General features: G+C 45.2%; 1 protein-coding gene across 1 annotated transcript in view; it reads left to right on the forward strand.

Annotated features, from left to right (window-relative positions):
- Positions 1–23,960, forward strand: part of abca2 (ATP-binding cassette, sub-family A (ABC1), member 2) — a 176,862-nt gene that overhangs the window by 66,667 nt on the left and 86,235 nt on the right. Inside the window, exons 21-27 of the mRNA XM_078250330.1 lie at positions 4,919–5,131; positions 5,416–5,612; positions 8,710–8,885; positions 11,275–11,451; positions 21,450–21,599; positions 21,873–22,065; positions 22,132–22,137. Coding sequence (XP_078106456.1) covers positions 4,919–5,131; positions 5,416–5,612; positions 8,710–8,885; positions 11,275–11,451; positions 21,450–21,599; positions 21,873–22,065; positions 22,132–22,137 — 1,112 coding nt within the window. The remainder of the gene's footprint in view (positions 1–4,918; positions 5,132–5,415; positions 5,613–8,709; positions 8,886–11,274; positions 11,452–21,449; positions 21,600–21,872; positions 22,066–22,131; positions 22,138–23,960) is intronic.

Genomic DNA, 23,960 nt, shown 5'->3' on the forward strand with positions numbered 1-23,960 from the left:
CAAGTCAGTCAACGAGAGAGAGACAGGTATGGCGTTATGAAATCAAGGAGAGGGTTAACTTTTCCTGCTACAGATTTTCCACCGTGGTCAGAAAGAACAGGGGAGACACTTTGTTTCTCTTACTATATGACTCTAGAGTCGGTACTCGCTCCAAAGCTAATCGCCGTCACTCTCTCACTTCTCCCTCGCTCTATCACCTACTCCCCCACACACACACACACACACATGCCGGCTCGACGCACACACCAGCGCACAAGTATAAACATCACGCCACTTACGTTATTTGCACTACAAAGAGTGTATATATTTGTTATTTACATTTGTTATGCTTAACAAGCATAATTCAATTTGAACATGCACATGTATTTTAAGTTCCATTAAAGAGGGGTAGGTGGAGGTGGGGTCACATTTGAGCATTTAAAAATGTACTTGAAAGTAACGCAATAGTTACTTTCTGAAGTAACTAGTTACTTTCATAATTTGTAACTGAATAACAAATTTAGTTATTGTTATTAGTTTTTGGAAGAAGTAACTAGTAACTGTAACTAATTACTTTTTAAAAGTAACTTGCCCAACACTGGGTACCGGTAACCCCGACCTCTACGTTGCACATTCAAGAGGCGGCATACAGTATAGGCCGGGTGGCCGTCTATGCTCCGTGGAGGGGGAGGTGCTGCCACTGTGGCAGAGAGGGAGCTCATGGAGACTGGCTTGAGCTGGGAGACGTGAAACACAGGATGGATTTTCAGATGAGTGGGGAGCTTGAGTCTGACGGCGGTGGGGTTGATGACAGCTTTGATGGGGTAAGGACCCACAAACCGGGGGGGCGAGTTTCCTGGAGGTGGTCTGGAGACGGAGGTCTCGGGAGGAGAGCCATACCCTCTGGCCTGGCCGGTAGGCGGGAGCTGGGGTCCGGTCACCTCCTGCCAGGACACGGCGACCTCCAAAAGGAGGTGGGGAAGGGGAGAGGTTTGGCTCGCCAGAGTCCCCATTACTACTGGCGAGCTGACTCTTTTGGGTGAACCAAGCATGTGGAGATGAAGTGGCCGGGTTTGCCGCAATAGATACATACGCCGGCGAGGCGAGCACAAACCAGTTGCATAGGATCGGGTGGAGGCGGAGATGGGGCTGCCGGGGGTAATACCGAGCGTGACTGGGAATGCGAGGGAGCAGGAACCCGTGACGGCGGAAGGCAAGACCGGGAAGAGGAGGAGCCACGGGGTGTGCTCTCTCTCTCTTTCCTGGAGGCGATTGTCCACCTCGGCTCAATGAGACCATCGAGACTCTCCGGCTTGTCCCTGGTGGCTAACAGATCCTTCATCCGCTCACCGAGACCAGCCAGTAATGTGCAACGGAGAGACGTACTGTTCCAGCCCGAGCTAGCGGCCAAAATGCGGCAGTCAACCAAATACTCTGCGACGCTGCGATCCCCCTGCCGAAGAGACATGAGCCTGGAAGACGTCTCCTCCCCCCGCACAGGGCGACTGAACACCCTCCTCATCTCCTCCACAAATGAGGAGTACGAGGAGAGGATATGGGGCTGACCCTCGCTCACAGAAGTGAACCAGGCGAGAGCCTGGTTGCGGAGCAAACCGGCGACAACACTCTGGCCCTTATCCGAGCAGAAGGTTGCTGGCTGCCTCCTAAATACCAGGGCACACTGCACCAGAAACCCCTCGCAGGTACACAGCACGGCGGAGAATTTATCAGGGAGAGAAACTGGGGACTCAAGAGAAGGAGAGGCAGCAGTGAGTGGGGCTGGACTAGACACGGGGTTGCGAGACGGGGAAGCTGACCGGGAGGAATTACCAGGGGGATCATGTGTTTCAGAACGACGGGGCTGGGCGCTGAGGTGCCAGACCTCATCAGTCAGGGAGCGAAGCGCCTCAGTCATGGATTGAATATCCGTGGCGTGCTGACCGAGCAACGCTCCCTGGGTGGCCATGGCGAAAAATAAATCCTGGGGCGGGGAGTTGGAAGGGTTGGAAGGGGGAGGTGAGCCTGCTGGGTCCATGATGGCTTGATCGTTCTGTTACGGGGAGTGACGGAACGGACCCAAACACAGGACTCAGATACAACAAAGGTTTATTTGGGAATAAAAGGGAAAAGTAAGGGAGAGGGGCTCAGGGAGAACGGGGAGCCCGAGGGCGAGGAATCCGAGGAAGGGGCACTGGAAGCAGGGGAGCTGAGGAGCAGAAGGGGGGAAGGCTGGAAGCAGGCGTGGAAACAGAGTGGAACAGGGAGCCGCAAGGGAAGGAATGGATGGTGAGGCCAGCTGACTGGAGGCAGAATGATGGAGGTAATGACTGCAGAGAACAAACAAACAGAGATTTAGGCAGAGGAACGGACAAAGGCAAATATGCAGAATTTCTAAAGAGCTTGAAGCTTGTGTCACCAGGGTGGCTGAAACAACGATCAAGTGAAGATGGTGAGTAGATCCGGGGTTTAAATACAGGTCTTGATTGTAGCTGATGACTGGCAGGTGAGCATGGCAGGAGGGGTGATGATGAGACGCTGAGCAGGTGTGTGTAGTCAACTGGCCGATGCAGGCAGGGGGGGAAGGGAAAAACAGAGAGAGGCAGAGCCAACACAAAAAACAATAGTTACGTATTATAACTTCAGATTCTATTATAGGCACAGCCCTCTAAGAGCTATTGCTATTGGGTTTATCCCTTCGCGCATGCGCAGTCGTGAAGATTTTCTTTCGCGCCCTTTGCCCCGCACGGGCCTCTCTTACGTCCGCAGATACTGTATATTACAGTGGGAGATCTGCTCCCAACATCAGCATTTTTCTTCAGCCAATGTTGGTGAAGCAGGTGGCCTGAATCTTAGAGGGCTGTGCCTATACTCATAGAATCTGGAGTTACAGTACGTAACTATCGTTCTATTTCGTATAGGCTTCGCCCTCTAAGAGCTATTGTTATTGGGTTAAGGGCGAAGCTGACATAGTCAACGCCACCTGCGACACAAGGTCCACAAGCAGAACATAGACTAATTCATCTTCCTATTTCCACTGAACAAGGTTTAATGAATCAAAACATATATTATTTTGATGAGAAAAACCCTGTCATCATCATGAGTAGGCCTACTGATCCTGAGGCCCATGTCATGGGGATTGTGAAAATGTTTTATGGTGACAAAAATTAACATCACAATTAATAGCTGCAAAAAACCCTGCATTCCTCCAAGCCACTCAAGTGCAGGAGGATGGAGACAGCAGCAAAACCAAACCTGACGGCGCATCATCTGCCGTCAAGTATGGATAAAACTGCGTGAGTCATGGGGGACTCAGACGCACCGTGCAGATAAAAACGGATGCATGGGGACGCCCAGGAGGCCACTGTGCAAACGTCGGCCACCGCTACGCCACTGAGGGGGCCACGGACGCTGGCAGCACTCTCGCGGAGTGCGCCCGAATGCTCTGAGGGGGGGGTTCCACTCCCTCCGTGCTACAGGCGTGGGTGATAGCTTCACACAGTCAATGAGACAGACGCTGCTCCGAAAGAGCCGCACCTTGTGTGCGTTCTCTGTAGTTAACGAACAGCCGCTGTGTTCGTCTGATGTCTGTCGTGTGTAAAACATACTGGAATAACGTGCGCACCGGGCAGGTTGGTGAGACGCCTCCTCTGCGTAGTTGTTATGAGGCGGAGGGAAAACTCCCTTTCCCGAAAGGAAACTTTTGGTGTGACGATGGATTTGGCTGTGAAGTGTCCCCTCTAATGGGGAGGAGCGCACATAAATCACACACCCTCTTAGCCAACGTCAAGGCAAAGGAGGAGCTCTGTTTTTAGTGTGCTATTGTTAGCTCAACTACAACAACACTTCGCCTATAGTCCGCACCGCTCCGAAGCAGCTAAAAATACAACTACCATCTGCTACTGAGATTGATTGACAGGCTAACAGAGGTAAACAGTAGGCGGGACTTAGCAAATAATAAATCAGGATACAAACTAAAGTACTTAAGCAATATAAACTGAGGTAGAACATGTAAGGATATAAGATCTTCTACACAGGCAGGCACCGTCTCCTCTGTCATCGTTTACTCGCATTTGCCGTGCCACACAGGAAGCTAGGTGGAATTGAGAATGTTCATTTTTGTTTTCCTGTCTACAAGGGATGTACTTTTTAGGAAAATTACCTCGATTTATGTTAATTTCTTTTGGCTAGATGACTACAGCAAAGTTGAATTGAGTTGTAGCAGATTTTATTTGCCAAGCCTATAGGAGAAAAGGCGGAATATTTTGTTTGGGATCGAGCTGTAAAGTAGCCTGTAATTTTGTATTAAAATAAAATGTGTGACCACGGCAACTGGACTTTGTGTGCACAACACGAAAATAAATAAATTCAATCAATCATAATAAACAAAAATTCCAAAAAGTACAAAAAAACACACAAAAACCTCTACTTCCTGGGGCGCCCTAGTAGCTCACCTGATTGAGCCTGCGCACTATATACTAAGGCTCAGTCCTTACCGCAGTGCCCCACATTTGAGTCTGACCCGTGGCCCTTTGCTGCATGTTATCCCCCTCTGTCTCCCCTTTTTCCTGTTTTCAACTGTCCTATCGAATAAAGGACATAAAAGCCTAAAAAATAATCTTTAAAAAACTTCTACTTCCACCTACGTCTTTATTATCCCTCAGTGATGTTTAGTCTGCTGTAGCTACACCAGAAGCGTTAAAAAGGCATTTGTCAGCCTTTTATGAATATAGAAAACAACTTTTAGATTTAGTTTTTTTTAAATGAACAGTTATATTTTAATAAAGTTAAGTAATGGATTAATCATTAACTAGACTAATGTATGCCAAATACTTTAAATAAGCTGCACAAGAGCCAATATATTGAGGTGAAATCTTGCTTGAATTGCCTGACTGTTTAACCAATGCTACTTCTACTGACTGTGTACATTGAATTGTCTTAGGTCCATCCTGACAGGCTTGTTCCCACCCACCTCTGGCTCTGCCACCATATATGGTCATGACATCCGTACAGAGATGGAGCGGATTCGTCAGAACCTGGGCATGTGTCCACAGCACAATGTCCTGTTTGACAAGCTGAGTGTGGAGGAGCACCTGTGGTTCTACTCCAGACTTAAAGGCATGGCTGAAGATGACTTACGCAAGGAGATGGACAAGTCAGTATATCTACTCGTTTAAGTTAGTTTAGTTCATGGAAATACATTCTCAAAGCAACATGCATTCAATTCAGAAAAAAAACATTAGCCATGTTTTCATCTGAATTAATGATATAATTATCTCAGAAATTGAGATAAAGGTCATGAAATAAAGATTCTGCTCTGTTTTTCTGAATTAACAAGATAATAATCCCAGAATTTCTGATACATTTTCATGAGAAAAAAAAAATCTCAGCTCTACAGCAAGTAACAAATTGCTTTGGTGTGTGTCGGTATGTGTCCAGGATGATTCTTGACCTCGAGTTAACCCACAAGCGCCACAGCTTGGTGCAGACTCTGTCCGGCGGGATGAAAAGGAAGCTGTCTGTGGCCATCGCCTTCATTGGCGGCTCCAAAGCTGTCATCCTGGATGAACCCACAGCAGGGGTGGACCCCTACGCTCGCAGGGCCATCTGGGACCTTATCCTTAAGTACAAACAGGGTGAGAGGCACTTAATACCAGAGGACATCCTTGCAGTATGCTCCAACAACTGTTGAGTTCTAATTGCAGTCCAGGGTAGTTTGGAAAAAAAAGAAAGTTATGGCACTATTTTACAAGCTAACCTTAAAATTTCTTATCCAGTTATCTGGAATGTATCTGAAAAAGCTGTCTTCACCTGAGGTATCTGGTTTAAAATAAAACATATCCACCAGTAATACAGGATCTTTTGCACATCAAATGATTCCTTGGCAAACTTCTGTTGATGGCAGCACGGTGAGCAGACATGGATTCTCGTGCTCTGTTGCTAATCCTAAAACAAATACTACTTAAATAATCCCCATAGGTGTAAAAACATCAAAACTTGAAACAATAGTTGTAATACAAGTTAATATGCTGAGAAAAGTAACTAAGGACAATTATAAAACAGCTGGAGGACACGCTAACGAAGAAAACAAGCCGACGGGACCGAATTCAGAAGAAGAAAGAGGTGCACGCTATGCAAAAAGTTGTGGAGTAACTTGAAAGGACAGCAAAACTCCTAAATGATAAAGCGGCGGACCTGGAGGGCAGAAGCCGGCGCAATAACGTCCGCATACTGGGTGTGCCTAAGAGGGAGAAGGGCTCAGACCCCTGCTCTTACATAGAGAAGTGGATGGTAGACATTCTGGGAATTTCACCCCCAATTCTGGAGAGGGCCCAGCGAATCACAAAGCCCCAAAAGCCTGACATGGCTCCGAGAACCATGTGAAGTGCCTAAACTACAAAGACAGAGAAAACAGCCTTAGAGCCGCGAGGGCGAAGAAAGAGGTGATGTACAAAAACAGCAGAATTCGATTTCTCCCAGACTTATCAGCAGATGTTTATAAACAAGTCAATTTGACTGCGTAAGAAGGCTGCGTGACAGGTGACTGAAACATCGGATCATCATCCCTGCCAGACTGCTTTTGACCAACTGAGAGCACACAGCTGTCTTCAATACACCAATGGACGCAGAGAAGTACATCAGAGAGATTGGGGAGCTGGTACCATGAGTAGCCTACAGTAGGACGAAATGTTAATGCCTTCACATATAAAAGGACTCAAGGCTGTCATTTGTCATATTTTAGGTTACTTAATGTATTTTATGTTTGCACCATACTGCAAAATGGAAGATTTAAGTCATTAGTTAAAGTTTAAGACCGTAACAAAAGGCTATATTGTCTGTATGACACAAGTTGTAACGTTAAAGTGCTCATATTATGCTTTTTGGCATTTTCCTTTTACTTTACTGTGTTATATATCTTTTTTGTGCATGTAATAGGTTTACAAAGTGAAAAAGCCCAAAGTCCATCCCAAAGGGAATTATCATCTCCAACAGAAAACACTGTTCACAAGCTGCTCCAAACAGCTCTATTGTAGTCCAGCCTTTACTTCCGTGACGAATGTGTGTCATTTTGTAACACACGTTATAATGCTTGCCTAGCTGCTAGCATGGCACGCCCTCATACTCTGCTTCTGATTAGCTAGCAGTGCTTACCTAGGTACTGTGCATGTGCGACCCTCAACAAAGATGGAACAGAAGTGTGATGCCTCATTCTGTAGCTAAAACAGAGAGCTCAACACACAGGGTGAAAAGAGGAGCTGCAGCAGTGTGCAGTACAACACAAATATGGTGTTTATTGAAAATTAAACCATGTAAACCTATTCTGATATAACCTCTAAATACAATTATGAATCTGAAAATGAGCATAATATGAGCACTTTAAGTATTTCTGGAAAAGATGTGGATTCATTTTAAATTTAGCGAGCCACGTGAACAGGAGTTTTAAGAAATGGTTTATGGCAGCCCGTGTGTTCCAGTTGGGCATGTTCGTGTTTGAGGTTAGGGGAATTCTCTCTCTGTTTATTATAGTACCAACTTATTCATCAACCTTAATGTCTTCCTGTTTTATCGTTTATGTGATGAAACAATTAAAATAGGAGGGCCACCAATATGCAGAGCAAATAAAAAAAGGGATTTTACCATTTTGGTTATTTCAGCTTTCCTATTGTTACCCACTGTAAAGAAAAAAAAAAGTTGGCTAGGACAGGTTCTATCATCTTCGTACTCTTCTAACTCTAAAGGTGTAATTATATTAATACATATTCCACTGAAGATTTAAGATGTAACTGAGGATCCCAACAGAAGCTTCTTAATCATACAGGGCCGCATTCTGTCTACTCAGAACTTCTTTCTAATATCAGAGGCACCCATTATAACAGTACAGTCATATCTGATTATGCAGCTGTATCACTGGTCTATGTGGAGCCAAAGTTGATTTGCAAATCTCCTAAATGGAAATGTCAAACAAAATGGATGCAGGACAACACATTTCTGCAGTTCGTAGGAAAACAAATAGATATTTGCTTTAAGTTTAACACATCCCAGACAGCGGCCACAATTTACAGGCATTTATTAGAGATCAAATTTTAAGCTACACAAGCAGGAAAACAAAAGAAGCACAGGAAATAATTTGAGATCTGGAATCCAAAATCGAAATGCTTGAAAACAAAAGCTTGCAGGATGGACAAACTGAAAATGAAAACTCCAAAAGTTACTTCTTCTTAGAACTCAATATAATGAGATAACATACAATAAGGCTGCTGCGAACTTATTGAGGCTTAAACAAAAAATGTATGATCAGAGAGAAAAGCCGGGTAGACTTCTTGCATAGCGGACAGGAAACCAAAAGGTCAATACATTTTATTGAGGATGCAAATGGAAATTCTATTGTTGACCCGCTGGAAATTAATAGAGCCTTTAAAAAAAAATTGTGAAAATTTCTACAAATCACAGTACATTACTAATGCGGATGTCCAGACTGAATTTTTAAACAAACTCAATATTCCCCAAATCTCTGAGGAAAGTAAAAAAGGCCCGAATAAACAATTGGCAGATGGCTTCCCAATTTTGATTTCTTGTTTGATAATTGCAGCAAAAACCAGCTGCTTTATGTGTGTGTGTGTGTGTGTGTGTGTGTGTGTGTGTGTGTGTGTGTGTGTGTGTGTGTGTGTGTGTGTGTGTGTGTGTGTGTGTGTGTGTGTGTGTGTGTGTGTGTGTGTTCTAACTCTGCCCCAGGCCGTACAATTCTACTGTCCACCCACCATATGGATGAAGCAGACCTTCTGGGAGATCGCATTGCTATCATCTCACATGGGAAACTCAAGTGCTGTGGCTCTCCACTCTTCCTGAAGAGCACCTATGGAGACGGATACAAACTGACACTCGTCAAAAAGCAGAGTGAAGGCAGAGGTGTGTGCGGTTTCTCTGTATGAGTACTAAATTGTTTTTGTTTTCAGTGTTTCCACCACCAGGCTGTCAGGTAGCAGCTATCAAGTCGCCAGTGGCTGGTTTTAGAACATTAGGGACGTCACCTGTTTCAACTGCTAATCAACTCATAGCAAAGCAAGTAATGGTAGAGAGAGGGAGGATAACATGCAGTAAAGGACCTCGGGTCCGATTCAGCTGGGGCTGCTGGCAAGGACTGACCATGCGCACGCGCTCTACCAGGTGAGCTAGAGGCCGCCCCAAAATTACATAGTTTTTGGCAGAGGCTTAGAGATAACATAACAACATAACCTGCCAATGTCTTTTTTATGACATTAATTAATTATCAAAATAAATAAATAATAAATAATCAAACTTAAAGAAACGATTTTGCTTTATGTGTTAACATTACATTTAACTGTCATAAGTGGTTGGCTTTGATATTGGCTGCCATGAGACCATTACGTTGAATCAGGGCTGTAGTACTTGAGTCGGACTCAAGACGTTTTTCTATTGTCTTGGACATGTCTTGTACTCGTTGGTATTTAGACTCAGGCACTGGTCTCGCCAAATATTTTTTTTGGTCACGACTGAGTCCAGCACTATATGCTTTTTTCTAAAGTAACGTCCCTCTTCAAAATAAAACCATTGTTGAATCATGCAAAATAGGTATTGGTTTATTTCAAAATCCATCTAGAACAGACATTGACATTGGTCGCCTGGCTGCGTCATATACCCCAATCATCAGGCATCAATCATTTTCACACACAATGTCAGCGAGCACTTTGTACTATGGATTCTTCAGGACAAGTAATAAGGTCAAGAATGTGAACATACACACAGACACACACACATACACACACACACATTCACCCACGCATAGACACACACATAGACACACATACTCACACATAGACACATACACTCACCCATAGACATACACACAGACACACACATAGACACACACACACACACAAACAAATTTAGGTTGTCCATGGTTATCAACAGGTATAACTACTCTTTATGCTTTTCATTAAGTTATTTATTTAAATCTATTGTTATTATTCTAGTTCTCATGGCTGTGCGATGTTTATTTATTTTGCTTGACTGTTCCTCCTTTTCATTTTCCCTCAGTTGTTTTCTTATATCAGCTGTTTACTGCTGTTGTTCGACTGGCTGTCTCTTTGTCATTTTGTTGTTGTTTGTTTGTTTGTTTGTTTGTTTGTCTTTCTCTGCCCCAAGCCCACCTCCCTGTTCTCTTACAGGTTCCGTTGCTTTGTGCAATTGTTGTTTTCCTCTGTTGTTTTCTGTTGTCCCCACCCCCCATCCCCGTTCTCTTGCAGGTATGGTCCCTTCTCTGTTGTTTAACTCTCTTGTTAAAGTAAAATCTGTTTGGCACAACAAGGTATTCAGCTCCTCATACTGTATACCAGGCTGCGGGGCAAGACAGGTTAAAAAAAAAAAAGAATGTGAACATGTCGGTGTTTTTAGTGACACCTGTATTGCTTGTTATTTGTTACATTTTCCATCGGCAGTCCAGAATGTTCTTGTTACACCATCTAAAAGTTAAAGTTACACTTCAGCTTTATGTGACTTAAAGGTCCCATGGCATGAAAATGTCACTTTATGAGGTTTTTTAACATTAATATGAGTTCCCCTAGCCTGCCTATGGTCCCCCAGTGGCTAGAAATGGCAATAGATGTAAACCGAGCCCTGGGTATCCTGCTCTGCCTTTGAGAAAATGAAAGCTCAGATGGGCCGTTCTGGAATCTCCTTCTTATGAGGTCATAAGAAGCAAGGTTACCTCCCCTTTCTCTGCTTTGCCCGCCCATGAGAAAGAGAGAGACATCATGGCTTGAAAACAAGCAAAGTGGCAGTTGGTCAAGGCCACACCCCCACCCTCCACCTTGCCCCCCCTCTCTCCTCCTCAATAGCATTTAAAGCTACAGACACAGAAATGGCACATCCTAAGTAAACCTCATTGTGGGACTGGCTCTAGTGGCTGTAATTCTGCACCAAGGCTGAATTTCGGGAAAGAGACTTTAGATACAGTATTTAGGGGTGCTTTATAAAAGCATCCAAAAAGCAGCATGTCATAGGATACATACTTAAATGAAATAATATGTATGTAATATATAACCTGTCTCATCTTGTTACTAACATTGTGCACCTCACCTCCTATTCTCTTTCAAGTCTCCTAAATTCATCTGTTCTTTGTGTTTTTTTACTGACAGCACTGTTTTCTTTGTCTTTTCCTTACCTGTGTCACTCTTCTCTATTTCCCTTGAACCATCCTGTCCTCCCCTGTTCTATCCATCCATCCATCCATCCATCATGTTGTGTGGTTCCTTTCATCCTTCAGGACAGGGTAGCCAGCTGCAGCCTCCTCTGTCTCTATCCTCCTCTCTGTCACTTTGCTCAGAAGCTCGCGTCACCCAGTTTATTTGCCAGTTTGTGGCGTCCTGTCTGCTGGTGTCCGATTCCAACACTGAGCTGTCCTACGTCCTGCCCTCCGAGGCCGTCAAGAAGGGCTGCTTCGAGAGGCTGTTCCAGGTACACAGACACACCCAAAAACCTTTTGTCTTGTTTATGGTCTTCTGTTATTTAATAAACAGTAATAAGAAATGTTTAAAGAATATTTCAAGCAGAGGTATTATAAAAACATTGTCAAACTGGCACATTCACTTTTTTAAGCATTCTAGAGTATGGTTGGGCATATTGAAGATTTACCTAAACCATGTCATACATATCTTACCAACCTGAGTTAACATGTCTGGTAATGTAATCCCTTAGGAAAGGCTGTCATTAAAAATAAAATCACTGCATGAAAAGTGGGATTTTCGTCCCCGTAAACGCCTATAAACTCCCCCTAATTTTCGGCAGTTAACGACAATTTACAGCCTGTGAATGTCACGTTCGTCTGTGCCGGAAACGAACCATGACGTATGTGGAGAGCTCCCGCGGAGGTGTGAATGGCTCTAATTAGCATATGAATAAGAGCGACACCGCGCCTGGGCAGAGAATGTCTGGCCTGCTATGTTATATGATATGATGATATGATTATATGATATGCTATGTTGTATATTCATGTCATTGTTATCCTAAGGAAAATGATTTGCCAGGAACGTGCTGTTTATTCAAAGATAGAGCTTTATTAACACAAAACACAAACGCAATCAGAAAAAAACAATGTACAAAGCATAGGAGACACACAGCACACACAACAAATCTCCCACGCTCACGAGAAGCCAAATCCTACAGGACCGTCAACTGTCTGCCTGCCGCAGCCGCCTTGGAGCTGTAGGTAACTGGCGGCATTCTGTCTGAATTCGGTTCATTTTGCAGACGTCTGTGGTGCGTTGCCCTGTATTTCGGATCATCAGGTCTATGGTGGCACACTTCCAAATGTCCACCTCACCCGCAGCCAGCACAGTCGCTTCCAGCAGCTGTAAAATCAATCAATAAAGACAATCAGTACTGCATGATGCACTGCTTATGGTCACAACAAATCTATGAATGCACCTGAAAAATATTCACATTGACCAAAAACGGATCTAATCTAATCTTACCCTCTTTTCTTCTCAACTGACTCCAAGCTGAACTCTTCACAGCTTCCGCCCACGATGCCAGATCTGGTTGTTTATACCTGAAGCTCCTGCGTGCTGTCTCGTAATATGTCTTATAGGCAGCTGGAAAACAATTAAATGAGAGTGGTATGAATACAAAAAATGTAAATCACAGTAAAATTAAACAAGGAAGGATAAAACAGTAAAAGTTACTTGCACACAATGGCATCATTATCAGCATCATGTAAATCTGGACTTGTGGACATAGCTCCGAGCAAATAGGTCACGGCCTTGTTATGAGGCGAGGTTAGTCTGTAAAAAAATTTACGGTTAAGATCGGTATCTATTAACGTATATCTATGTCCTTATACAGTAGAATGAATGAAATGCATTCAATGAAAGCATATTCTTTAAATCTTACCCTTGCTCCAGTTCGTAGCACCTACAATTTGTCTCTGAGTTGTGAAGACGGCGTACTGTTTCCTGTAAATTACAAGACCAGATTACACTTTTTATTAAGCAATTTACACTGGCACCGCTTAGCTCTGCCTAATAATGAATTGCACTGAAAGCAGGCAAGCTATGCTGCTCGCGTTTACACTTGCGTGCATGGCGGGGTTTAAAATATTACCCCCAAAGTCTAAGTAGCCTGTTTAACATCCAAAGACTTCTCAAGAGTTAATAAACAGTACAGACTAGCTCGCCGTTTCATTAATAATGATATACTTTTCCTTTTCTGTGGGCGCATCTTGAACAACTCCTGTGTGTTTCCTTTTTAGGTGCTCGTGCATCATGGTTGTGCTCCCGTGATAAGCAAGTGAAGTTGACAGAGTGTACAGACTACTCTTTTACCAGTTGGCCTGAAATACTCCCATACTTTGGAAGCTTTTGGTCTAATTCTCAGACTTCATCCGGACATTTTTCAAATCAAAGCAGTAAAGGCGGGGGGAGGGGGAAGAAAGAGGACAGCAGATTAACCAGCAGGGCACGCACAGCGCACAGACTGGTGTGGAGGTGAATTACAGTGAGCCGTTTGAGACGGGAGACCAAAAATAAATAGGGGTCAATAGTAAAACGACACGTCGACTACAAAAATTGCCGTTGACTTAGATTACGGACCAGTTTATTCTTTTTGGTGTTTTTCATTTGAGCGTTTTAATGGAATACTGGGAAAGTTTAATAACAACAATAGGAAAATTGAAGTCCAGATTATGAGGCAATTTCAGCAGAGCCAACAGCTTCATATGCCATGGACATGTGAATATGGTGCTGAATTTGGCTTTCCAAAAAAATGTCTGTCCGGATGGGAATGAAGCTAGGAAACTTGCGCAATAACATCTTAAAGCAAGCACATTTTACCTTTGTGGCAAAGCCTAATTAAAACTAATTGTTGAAATCAATTGTTTTAAGGCCATTGCTAATGACATACACAGTAATTACATTTATACTTTAATTAAATAAATCAATTCAAGCTATAACTTAAGAGTATATAATTAGGCTATACTGAACCTGATCTATTTATACCAGAGATTTTCTTAAAATGAAGTTAATACCTTTTAGAAAAATGTCACCTGGGGTAAAACTCCCCCTGCTACCCTGATTTGCATTTGTATAGTTCACAGCATTTTCATTTACATGTTAAAGCCTCCCCTAGAATTAGGGGGAGGGGTGTCATGGGGGGACCAACTGCCAAGCAAGGCCCGTGTCAATTTCCGACAATTCACGGCAGTTTTCGGTATTGCCTGCAAATTGCCGTGTGCAGTCGTAAAGCTGAACTTCCACAACAATCTACAGTGCCGCTTACTGACGAAAATCCCACTTTTCATGCAGTGAATGCTTAAGCCTCACTCAGCCAGCTGTGGGTCAGTTAGGGCAAACTCCTGCTGTAAAGGCAATCATTGTTCAAACCCACAGAACTTTAATATTCTAGTGTGGATCCCAAAGTTTCCAAAGATACCAAATCTGTCAGGCAGAATTTTGGGTAAATGTCTGATGCGCAAGTCATGTAGAATATTTTCATTTTATTGAATGGTCCATCCATATAAAACACAAGTCTTTGTGGTCCTTCTCAGTTATTTAGTTTGGCGTAGCAAAACCAAACACAATTTTATTTCACATGATTATGAGGCTCCTAGAGGTGCTTGGCCTACCCTGTCCGATTTTATCATTTTTATTATGTATTATTCAGTAGTACAGAGGGGACAGAGAACCTTGTGCACGTGTGTACTTATAATTATTAATAATTTATAAATAAATACAATAATAGGTATATGTGACAGTTAATTAAGATAGGTGGTGCCAGTTGAGGTGGTTCGGGCATCTGGTAAGGATACCCCCTGGGCGCCTCCCTAGGGAGGTGTTCCAGGCACGTCCAGCTGGGAGGAGGCCTCGGGGGAGACCCAGGACTAGGTGGAGGGATTATATCTCTAACCTGGCCTGGGAACGCCTCGGGATCCCCCAGTCGGAGCTGGTTAATGTGGCCCGGGAAAGGGAAGTTTGGGGTCCCCTGCTGGAGCTGCTACCCCCGCGACCCGACCCCGGATAAGCAGATGAAGATGGATGGATGGATAATTAAGATATAAATTACAGGCCATGTTGCCCAGCCTTGTTAGGCAAGGCAAGGCAGCTTTTATTTGCTGTAGCACTTTAACTTTGTAATTGTCTTCATGTGGCTGTTGAGATTCAGGTCTGAGTCCATGACTACACCAAGATTTCTGGCTTTGTCCGTTGTTTTTAACATTGCAATAGCACTGACTTTTAAACGTTCCTCTTTAGCTCCAAAAACAACTACTTTTGTCTTTGTTTAATTGAAGAATGTTCTGGCAAATCCAATCGTTGATTGGTTCAGTTCCACTTAATGGAAATTGTGTGTCGTCCCCATAATTAATGTAATTTTTCATTGTTTTCCATAATCTGAGTCAGTGGAAGCGTGTAGATGTTAAATAGAAAAAGGCCCAAAATGGAGACTTGGGGAACTCTGCATGTCATTTGTCCACTCGGATCTGTAGAAACCTATAGACAAAGTAGTCCCTGTTGTCTAAGTAGGATTCAAACCAGTTTAGTACTGTGCCAGAAAGTCCAACCCAGTTTTTCAATCGGTCTAGTAATATGTTGTGGTCGACCATGTCAAATGCAGCACTGTGATCAAGCAATTTTGGCATTGTATTTAAGTAGATGTCAATGAAGACCTTAACAAGAGCAGTCTCAGTGCTGTGTTGTGGTCGAAAACCTGACTGGAAGACTGGTTTGATATGGGCCTATAATTGCTCATTAGTGATGTGTCTAGAATGTTCTTTTTTAAAAGTGGCTTGAAGACTGCAACAATCCGTAGAAGATCGACAGCCAAACTATTTGAAACAGCAATTTAAAGGCCTTTTAGCAAAATATAAAAGGCAGCAGGAGGAGGATTTCAGATGTTGTATAATTTATATTTTTTATGGTTGATTGCATAAAGTTGTGTCATGATATTTGAATTGGTTTTACGTGGACACAGCAGAGACAACACATTTCCTATACCGGATATAATTTTCTTCAAATTATAAATGTGAAGTCTCTTTATAAATGTCATAATGAACCTGGATGTTTTTTTGCCACCTGCGTTCTTTGTTTTTATTGTGTTCAGGACCAGGTTATTGTCTGAACACCACCCAGCCAGACCTCCTCCTTGGAATGGGCCTCCTTGTTGTTGGCAATGAGCCTCACTACTATAGTCCATCCATCCATCTTCGTCCGCTTATCCGGGGTCGGGTCGCGGGGGTAGCAGCTCCAGCAGGGGACCCCAAACTTCCCTTTCCCGAGCCACATTAACCAGCTCCGACTGGGGGATCCTGAGGCGTTCCCAGGCCAGGTTGGAGACATAATCCCTCCACCTAGTCCTGGGTCTTCCCCAGGGCCTCCTCCCAGCTGGACGTGCCTGGAACACCTCCCTAGGGAGGCGCCCAGGGGGCATCCTTACCAGATGCCCGAACCACCGCAACTGGCTCCTTTCGACGCGAAGGAGCAGCGGCTCTACTCCGAGCTCCTCACGGATAACTGAGCTTCTCACCCTATCTCTAAGGGAGACGCCAGCTACCCTCTTGAGGAAACCCATTTCGGCCGCTTGTACCCTGGATCTTGTTCTTTCGGTCATGACCCAGCCTTCATGACCATAGGTGAGGGTAGGAACAAAAACTGACCGGTAGATTGAGAGCTTTGCCTTCTGGCTCAGCTCTCTTTTCGTCACAACGGTGCGATAAATTGAATGTAATACCGCACCTGCTGTGCCGATTCTCCGACCAATCTCCCGCTCCATTGTCCCCTCACTCGCGAACAAGACCCCAAGGTACTTGAACTCCTTCACTTGGGGTAAGGACTCATTCCCTACCTGGAGAAGGCACTCCATCAGTTTCCTGCTGAGAACCATGGCCTCCGATTTAGAGGCGCTGATCCTCATCCCAGCCGCTTCACACTCAGCTGCGAACCGATCCAGTGAGTGCTGAAGGTCACAGGCCGATGATGCCATCAGGACCACATCATCTGCAAAAAGCAGCGATGAGATCCCCAGCCCACCGAACTGCAACCCCTCTCCACCCCGACTACGCCTCGATATCCTGTCCATAAATACTACAGGATAACAGGATTGGTGACAAAGCGCAGCCCTGGCGGAGGCCAACTCTCACCTGTAACGAGTCCGACTTACTGCCAAGAACCTGGACACAGCTCTCGCTTTGGTCGTACAGAGATTGGATGGCCCTGAGAAGGGACCCCCTCACCCCGTACTCCCGCAGCACCTCCCACAGGATATCCCGGGGCACCCGGTCATACGCCTTCTCCAGATCCACAAAACACATGTAGACCGGTTGGGCATACTCCCAGGCTCCCTCCAGGATCCTTGCGAGAGTAAAGATCTGGTCCGTTGTTCCACGACCAGGACGGAATCCGCATTGTTTCTCTTCAACCTGAGATTCGACTATCGACCGAACCCTCCTTTCCAGCACCTTGGAGTAGACTTTACCGGGGAGGCTGAGAAGTGTGATACCCCTGTAATTGGCACACACCCTCTGGTCCCCCTTTTTAAAAAGGGGAACCACCACCCCGGTCTGCCACTGCTTAGGCACCGTCCCAGACTTCCACGCAATGTTGAAGAGGCGTGTCAACCAAGACAACCCCTCCACACCCAGAGCCTTAAGCATTTCTGGACAGATCTCATCAATTCCTGGGGCTTTGCCACTGTGGAGTTGTTTAACTACCTCAGCAACCTCCACCAGGGAAATTGACGACAATCCCCCATCATCCTCCAGCTCTGCCTCTACCATAGAGGGCGTATTAGTTGGATTTAGGAGTTCCTCAAAGTGCTCCTTCCACCGCCCTATTACCTCCTCAGTTGAGGTCAACAGCGTCCCATCCTTACTGTACACAGCTTGGATGGTTCCCCGCTTCCCCCTCCTGAGGTGGCGAACGGTTTTCCAGAAGCACCTTGGTGCCGACCGAAAGTCCTTCTCCATGTCTTCTCCGAACTTCTCCCACACCCGCTGCTTTGCCTCTTTCACGGTAGAGGCTGCGGCCCTTCGGTACCTTGCAACTGCCTCCGGAGTCCTCTGGGATAACATATCCCGGAAAGACTCCTTCTTCAGTCGGACGGCTTCCCTGACCACCGGTGTCCACCACGGTGTTCGTGGGTTACCGCCCCTTGAGGCACCTAAGACCCTAAGACCACAGCTCCTCACCGCAGCTTCAGCAATGGAAACTTTGAACATTGTCCACTCGGGTTCAATGCCCCCAGCCTCCACAGGGATGCACGAAAAGCTCCGCCGGAGGTGTGAGTTGAAAGTCTGTCGGACAGGGGCCTCCTCCAGACGTTCCCAATTTACCCGCACTACCCGTTTGGGCTTACCAGGTCTGTCCAGAGTCTTCCCCACCCCCTGACCCAACTCACCACCAGATGGTGATCGGTTGACAGCTCCGCCCCTCTCTTCACCCGAGTGTCCAAAACATACAGCCTCAGATCAGATGAAACGATTATAAAATCGATCATTGACCTTTGGCCTAGGGTGCTCTGGTACCAAGTACACTTATGAGCATCCCTATGTTCGAACATGGTGTTCGTTATAGACAATCCATGACTAGCACAGAAGTCCAACAACAAACAACCACTCTGGTTTAGATCAGGGAGGCCGTTCCTCCCAATCACGCCTCTCCATGTGTCTCCATCATTGCCCACGTGCGCGTTGAAGTCCCCCAGCAGAACTATGGAGTCCCCGACTGGAGCCCCATGCAGGACTCCACTCAAGGTCTCCAAGAAGAACTCTTGTTTGGTGCATTGGCACAAACAACAGTCAGAGTTTTCCCCCCTACAACCCGCAGGCGTAGGGAGGCGACCCTCTCGTCCACCGGGTTAAACTCCAACGTAGCGGCGCTCAGCCAGGGGCATGTGAGTATTCCCACACCCGCCCAGTGCCTCACACCCTGGGCAACTCCGGAGAAGAAAAGAGTCCAACCCCTATCCAGGAGTATGGTTCCAGAACCGAGACTGTGCGTAGAGGTAAGCCCCACCAGATCTAACCGGTAGCGCTCCACCTCCCGCACAAGTTCCGGCTCCTTCCCCCACAGAGAGGTGGCATTCCACGTCCCCAGAGCCAGCGTCTGCTGCCCAGGTCTGGTCCGTCGAGGCCCCTGACCTTCACTGCAACCCATATGGCAGCGCACCCGACCCCAGCGGTTCCTCCCACAGGTGGTGGGCCCATGGGATGGAGAGATAGGTGCCACGTAGCTTTTTCGGGCTGTGCCCGACCGGGCTCCGTGGCAAACCCGGCCACCAGACGCTCGCTGACGAGCCCTCCATCTGGGCCTGGCTCCAGACGGGGGCCCCGGGCTTCCTCCAGGCAGGGTCACTCCATCTCTACCTCGGTCACTCATAGGGTTTTTGAACCATTCTTTGTCTGGCCCCTCACCTGAGACCACTTTGCCTTGGGAGACCCTACCAGGAGCACAAAGCTTCAGACAACACAGCCCTCAGGTTCATAGGGACACACAAACCTCTCCACCACAATAAGGTGATGGTTCCCGGAGAGGGGACCATCTACTATCGTGTCATCTGCAAACTTCACTATAGTGTTGGATGCGTAAATGGGGGTGCAGTTGTAAGTGTCATGGAAGGCTGGAGAAATGCGGACCCAAAAAGCAGAGGCAGAAACTGAGGATAGTTTTGATGATTTAATAAACTCAAACAAATGCACGAGCGGTAATCGACGACTCTTGAAGAATCGTAATCGACGGCTGGACGTCAGCTCGGGCTCTGGATAGCTGCACGTCAGCTCTGGAAGACTGGTCAGCTGGGAGGTTGATGCAGGGCATGGTGCTGGGGGCTATGTTGTCCCTTCCTCCGTCTTCGGCCTCCACGAGTCCCAGGAAATATAGCCAGATGGGTCCCTTCAAAGGACTGCTTGTTGACGGCGGTGCTCGCAGAACCGATTGCTGTAGTGCCGATAGACAGGTGTTCAGGGGAGCTGCGGGAAGGTGAACTGGACAGTTCATTTACAGCTTGAAAGCTGGCGTCTTTGTCCATCTCAGTCCGTCTAGCACACTTAGCTAAATACTGGAAAACAGTTAAAGTCTCTGGCTCTCCTCCAGGTGGAGAAACGACAGGACTAGGAATAGTAGGCAAAGGAGCAGGCTGGGTGACTGACAAAAATCCAGTAGTCAAAATCCTAGTGGGCTGAGCAACAGGAAGGCTGGTGGGTGCTTGTTGACACTAAGGTAGGCTGGGAGTTAGAAGAGGAGCGTCGGTGGATTTAGCAGGCTTGGAAGAACACCACCCCTTAGCAGATTGATGAGCTGGAGTGGAAAAGAAATGTGTAACCCAGTTTGGAATATAGTCCTTTAACCAGGGCTTTTCTGACACCTTAACACGAGCGAACGACAGAATTGCCTCCTTCTGACTATCACTGTCAGTCTCCTTCCACATCGTTTTAAGCTCGATAAGGTCACAAATTAAGTTATAAAGTTCATCTGACATAGACTGTGCAGGTTCCATATTTCCAGGTCCAAAAGGAAGCAGGAAACAGTAGATAGGAAAAAAGCAAAAACTGGGCACCCACCGAAGAAAGAAGCCACTCTGCTGGATCCAATGGTCAGATCATTCTGTCATGGAAGGCTGGAGAAATGTGGACCCAAAAAGCAGAGGCGGAAACTGAGGTGAGATGATTTAATACACTCAAAAAATGCACAAAAACCAAAGGAGTCCTGGAAACAAGCAGGCAAAAACGGGAATCCAAAAATAAAGTCCAAGTAAAACAGAAACTCTAACACGAACCGAGAAGACAAACAAACTGGAGACAAAACACAATGATCTGACACAGGACAAGGGGAACACAAGACTAAATACAGAGGGTAACGAGGTAACAAGAGGCAGGTGACACAAGGGCTGGGAAACAGGTGAAAAACATCAGGCAATCACAAGAGCGGGAAAAACCAAAAGACAGGAAGTAAAACAAGACAAGACAGAAAACCAGACCATCAAAGTAAAACAGGAAACGGAGCAAAATACAAAACAGAAAAACAGACTACCAAAATAAGACAAAACACCAAAACCATAACAGTAAGTGAAGAGGGTGAAGAGTGCTGGACTGAGACATCCCTGCGGCACACCTGTGTTCAAGATGATGGTTGAAGATGTCTGGTTGCTCAACCTGACATTTTGTGGTCATTGATTAAGAAAATCCATAATCTATGAACATAGTGAGATGGTTAATCCAAAAATGCTCAGTTTGTGTACCAGTTTATGTTTATTTTCTTCAGAGTGGATTTCACTTGATGGTGCTGGCTCCTCCTTTGGCCCCCCACTCTGTTGTTCTGTGTTTCAAAGCGTGCAGAACGACTGGTTCAGTGTGTCATCTGTCCTGTAGGCAGCATCTTGAGCCCTGACCAAATTAGTTGGCAAATTATTTTATTCACTAATAATAAATTAACTACTAATTCCACATTCTCTTCTTTTCTGTGTGTTTTCAGGCTTTAGAGGAGAGCTTGGACAGCCTGTCCCTAACCAGCTTCGGAGTGATGGACACTACCCTAGAGGAGGTTTTTCTCAAAGTGTCTGAGGAGGACCAGTCACTGGAGAACAGTGATTCTGATGCAGGTGAGACCAAGTTCCTCCCCTGTGTCCTCAGATAGCTCAACACCTCCACAACATTTTTAGTTTTCATAAATTAGTAATGATTTCTCAACAATAATAGATTTCTGCAAAATGTCTGAATTAAAGCTCTGACATTAGATATTTTTTGAGTTCATTCTTTGGCTCAAGGCTGTGTTTATAATCTTTTCACTCTCTATCTCATGGCAGACATGAAGGTTTCCCCAGGGGGCAGCTCACTGGGGAAATCCTCAGTGGCTTCAGGAGACCTGGGGGTGCCACAGAGTGGACCTTCAGTAGAGAGTGAGAAGCCGGAAGTGGAGCTGAGTAATCTGCTGATGTGCTCCAGGCTGAGTCAGAGTCAGTCCTCCTTGAAATCTTCCTCGTCCATCGGCTCAGTGAGGGGAGATGAAGGGGGACTCTACGCCGACTTCTATGGAGATTATTGTCCGCTCTTTGACAATGGCCAAGAGTCTGACTCTGCCAGCATGAGGGGTAAGACAACAAGATAACAGATGTGCTGTGTCGGTCACTAAGCCTCATGACAGCTTCAACCAAGAGATGTTGGTTTATACATCACATTCATGTTTTTGCTTTTACTGCTCAAATTGGGACTTATGCAAGAATTATGCTTATGAACAGATTTGTTGTTCAGTGGCATGTACAAGTGAACACGAAAGACAGTGAAAGAAAACTTGTTGCAATCAATCTGAATGAATTAGGATTATAAATATGTTACTGAAATCAACTAAAACCTGCCCTCATCATCAACACAGAGGAGATGGTGGAAGCCCTCAAAAGGACTAAAGTGAACACAGCTCCTGGACTGGACAATAACTGTGAGCGGACCCTAAGGTGCTGAGCAGCTGGGGAGTGTATTCCAGCACTTATCAATAGGAAACAATAGGGGTCTACCCATTGGGGACAGAACCTTAATTATAGCTGCTGCGCAGCTGTGACTCGGGCCAAGCATTTAGATAAGGAAGAGAAAGACATTTGAGAAATACATTTATCAATACACTTTAAAACCTAAATCTCTAATCCACACAGCACAATTCCTGAGTAGGCATTCATATGTTTTTTGTGCGAGACACACGTCTGCAGACTACAGTACAGTACGGCTGCTGGGTAGCGCGAATCTCTCTCTTTTTTGGGAAAGCCCAACTTTACTTTTAATGAAATCAAACAAAGATAAATGTTCTCCCCTCGTCTTACATAGTCAAAAACCAATACTAGAGTAATCTACTTCCTTTTCCAGCTGCTGCAATAAATATGCAGAGGAAGACAAATCAGTCTGCACAAAATCATTTGATAAGTGTTTATTTGTGCTTTAGAACGTAATCACTGCAAACTAAACAAAAAATAATCTGCATTTCTCTCTCCCTACTGTACAATGACAAATTCAAGTAGCTACAAAACATATTAGTTCTTGTGGTATACAGATGCACTGGAGTATACGACAAGTCAGCTGTTCACTGAATATGACATGTAAAGCCCTGCCCATTTCTAGCCAATTGTTATGCATTGCTCCCAGGCTGTGATGCAGGTGATTTCTGAATTGCCATGACCAGGGATATACCCATGTTGACTGGCTTGGTTTGAATTTCCAAAAGAAGAGTTGAACACTGATCAGACAACCCTGGCCCAACTCTGGTCAGTGGTGTGAAAGAGGTATATGACTGAGGCAATCACCAGGGTTATCTGTAAAGGCAGATTTCAAACTAGTGCCAAAAATGTATTTTTTTCTGAGAATTTGTGTACTTTATCTAAACAATACAGAAGAGAATTAGGGCCACATGTGAAAAATGTATTTGAGTTCTGACTTTAAACTCTACGGAAGCCCTGAAAGGCAAGGTGAAAAAATACTTTTCCGGGCATTGTTGGACTCATACGTACAAGTTAAACAGGTTTTGGCCATGAATAGTATCTCCTACTTAGGAGATACCGTCTTGTATGTGTGAGTTGAACTTTTACGTCTTAATTTGGCTATATGAGGATGAGAAAGCCGTGCTGAAGTGCTGGATACAAAGGAATTCAAAGTTCGGCCAAATGCAGCATAAACAAAAGGTTTTCAGGTTACTTTATCTGTACCCATATGTAGAGTTGTTCTGCAGCAAGAGTATGACATCCATCATGACACAACTATGAAAACACACCAAAAACTGACACAAGTACTCATAATCTGATACAAATACTTAAGGTTCCACCAATCAGGACATAAAACCAAATAAAAAATGCTTCTATCATATCTGTGCAAACAGCTACAACTTGTTCAGCTCAGTGATAGCAGCAGGAACAAAACAATTTTTTTACTGTTTTGTTCTGAACCTTGGGATTAAAAACCTCCGTCCGGAAGGAAGAAGCTTAAAATTACTGTACAAAGGGTGGGA

The sequence above is a fragment of the Sander vitreus genome, chromosome 5, assembly GCF_031162955.1.
Source record: "Sander vitreus isolate 19-12246 chromosome 5, sanVit1, whole genome shotgun sequence".
NCBI classification, from domain to species: domain Eukaryota; kingdom Metazoa; phylum Chordata; class Actinopteri; order Perciformes; family Percidae; genus Sander; species Sander vitreus.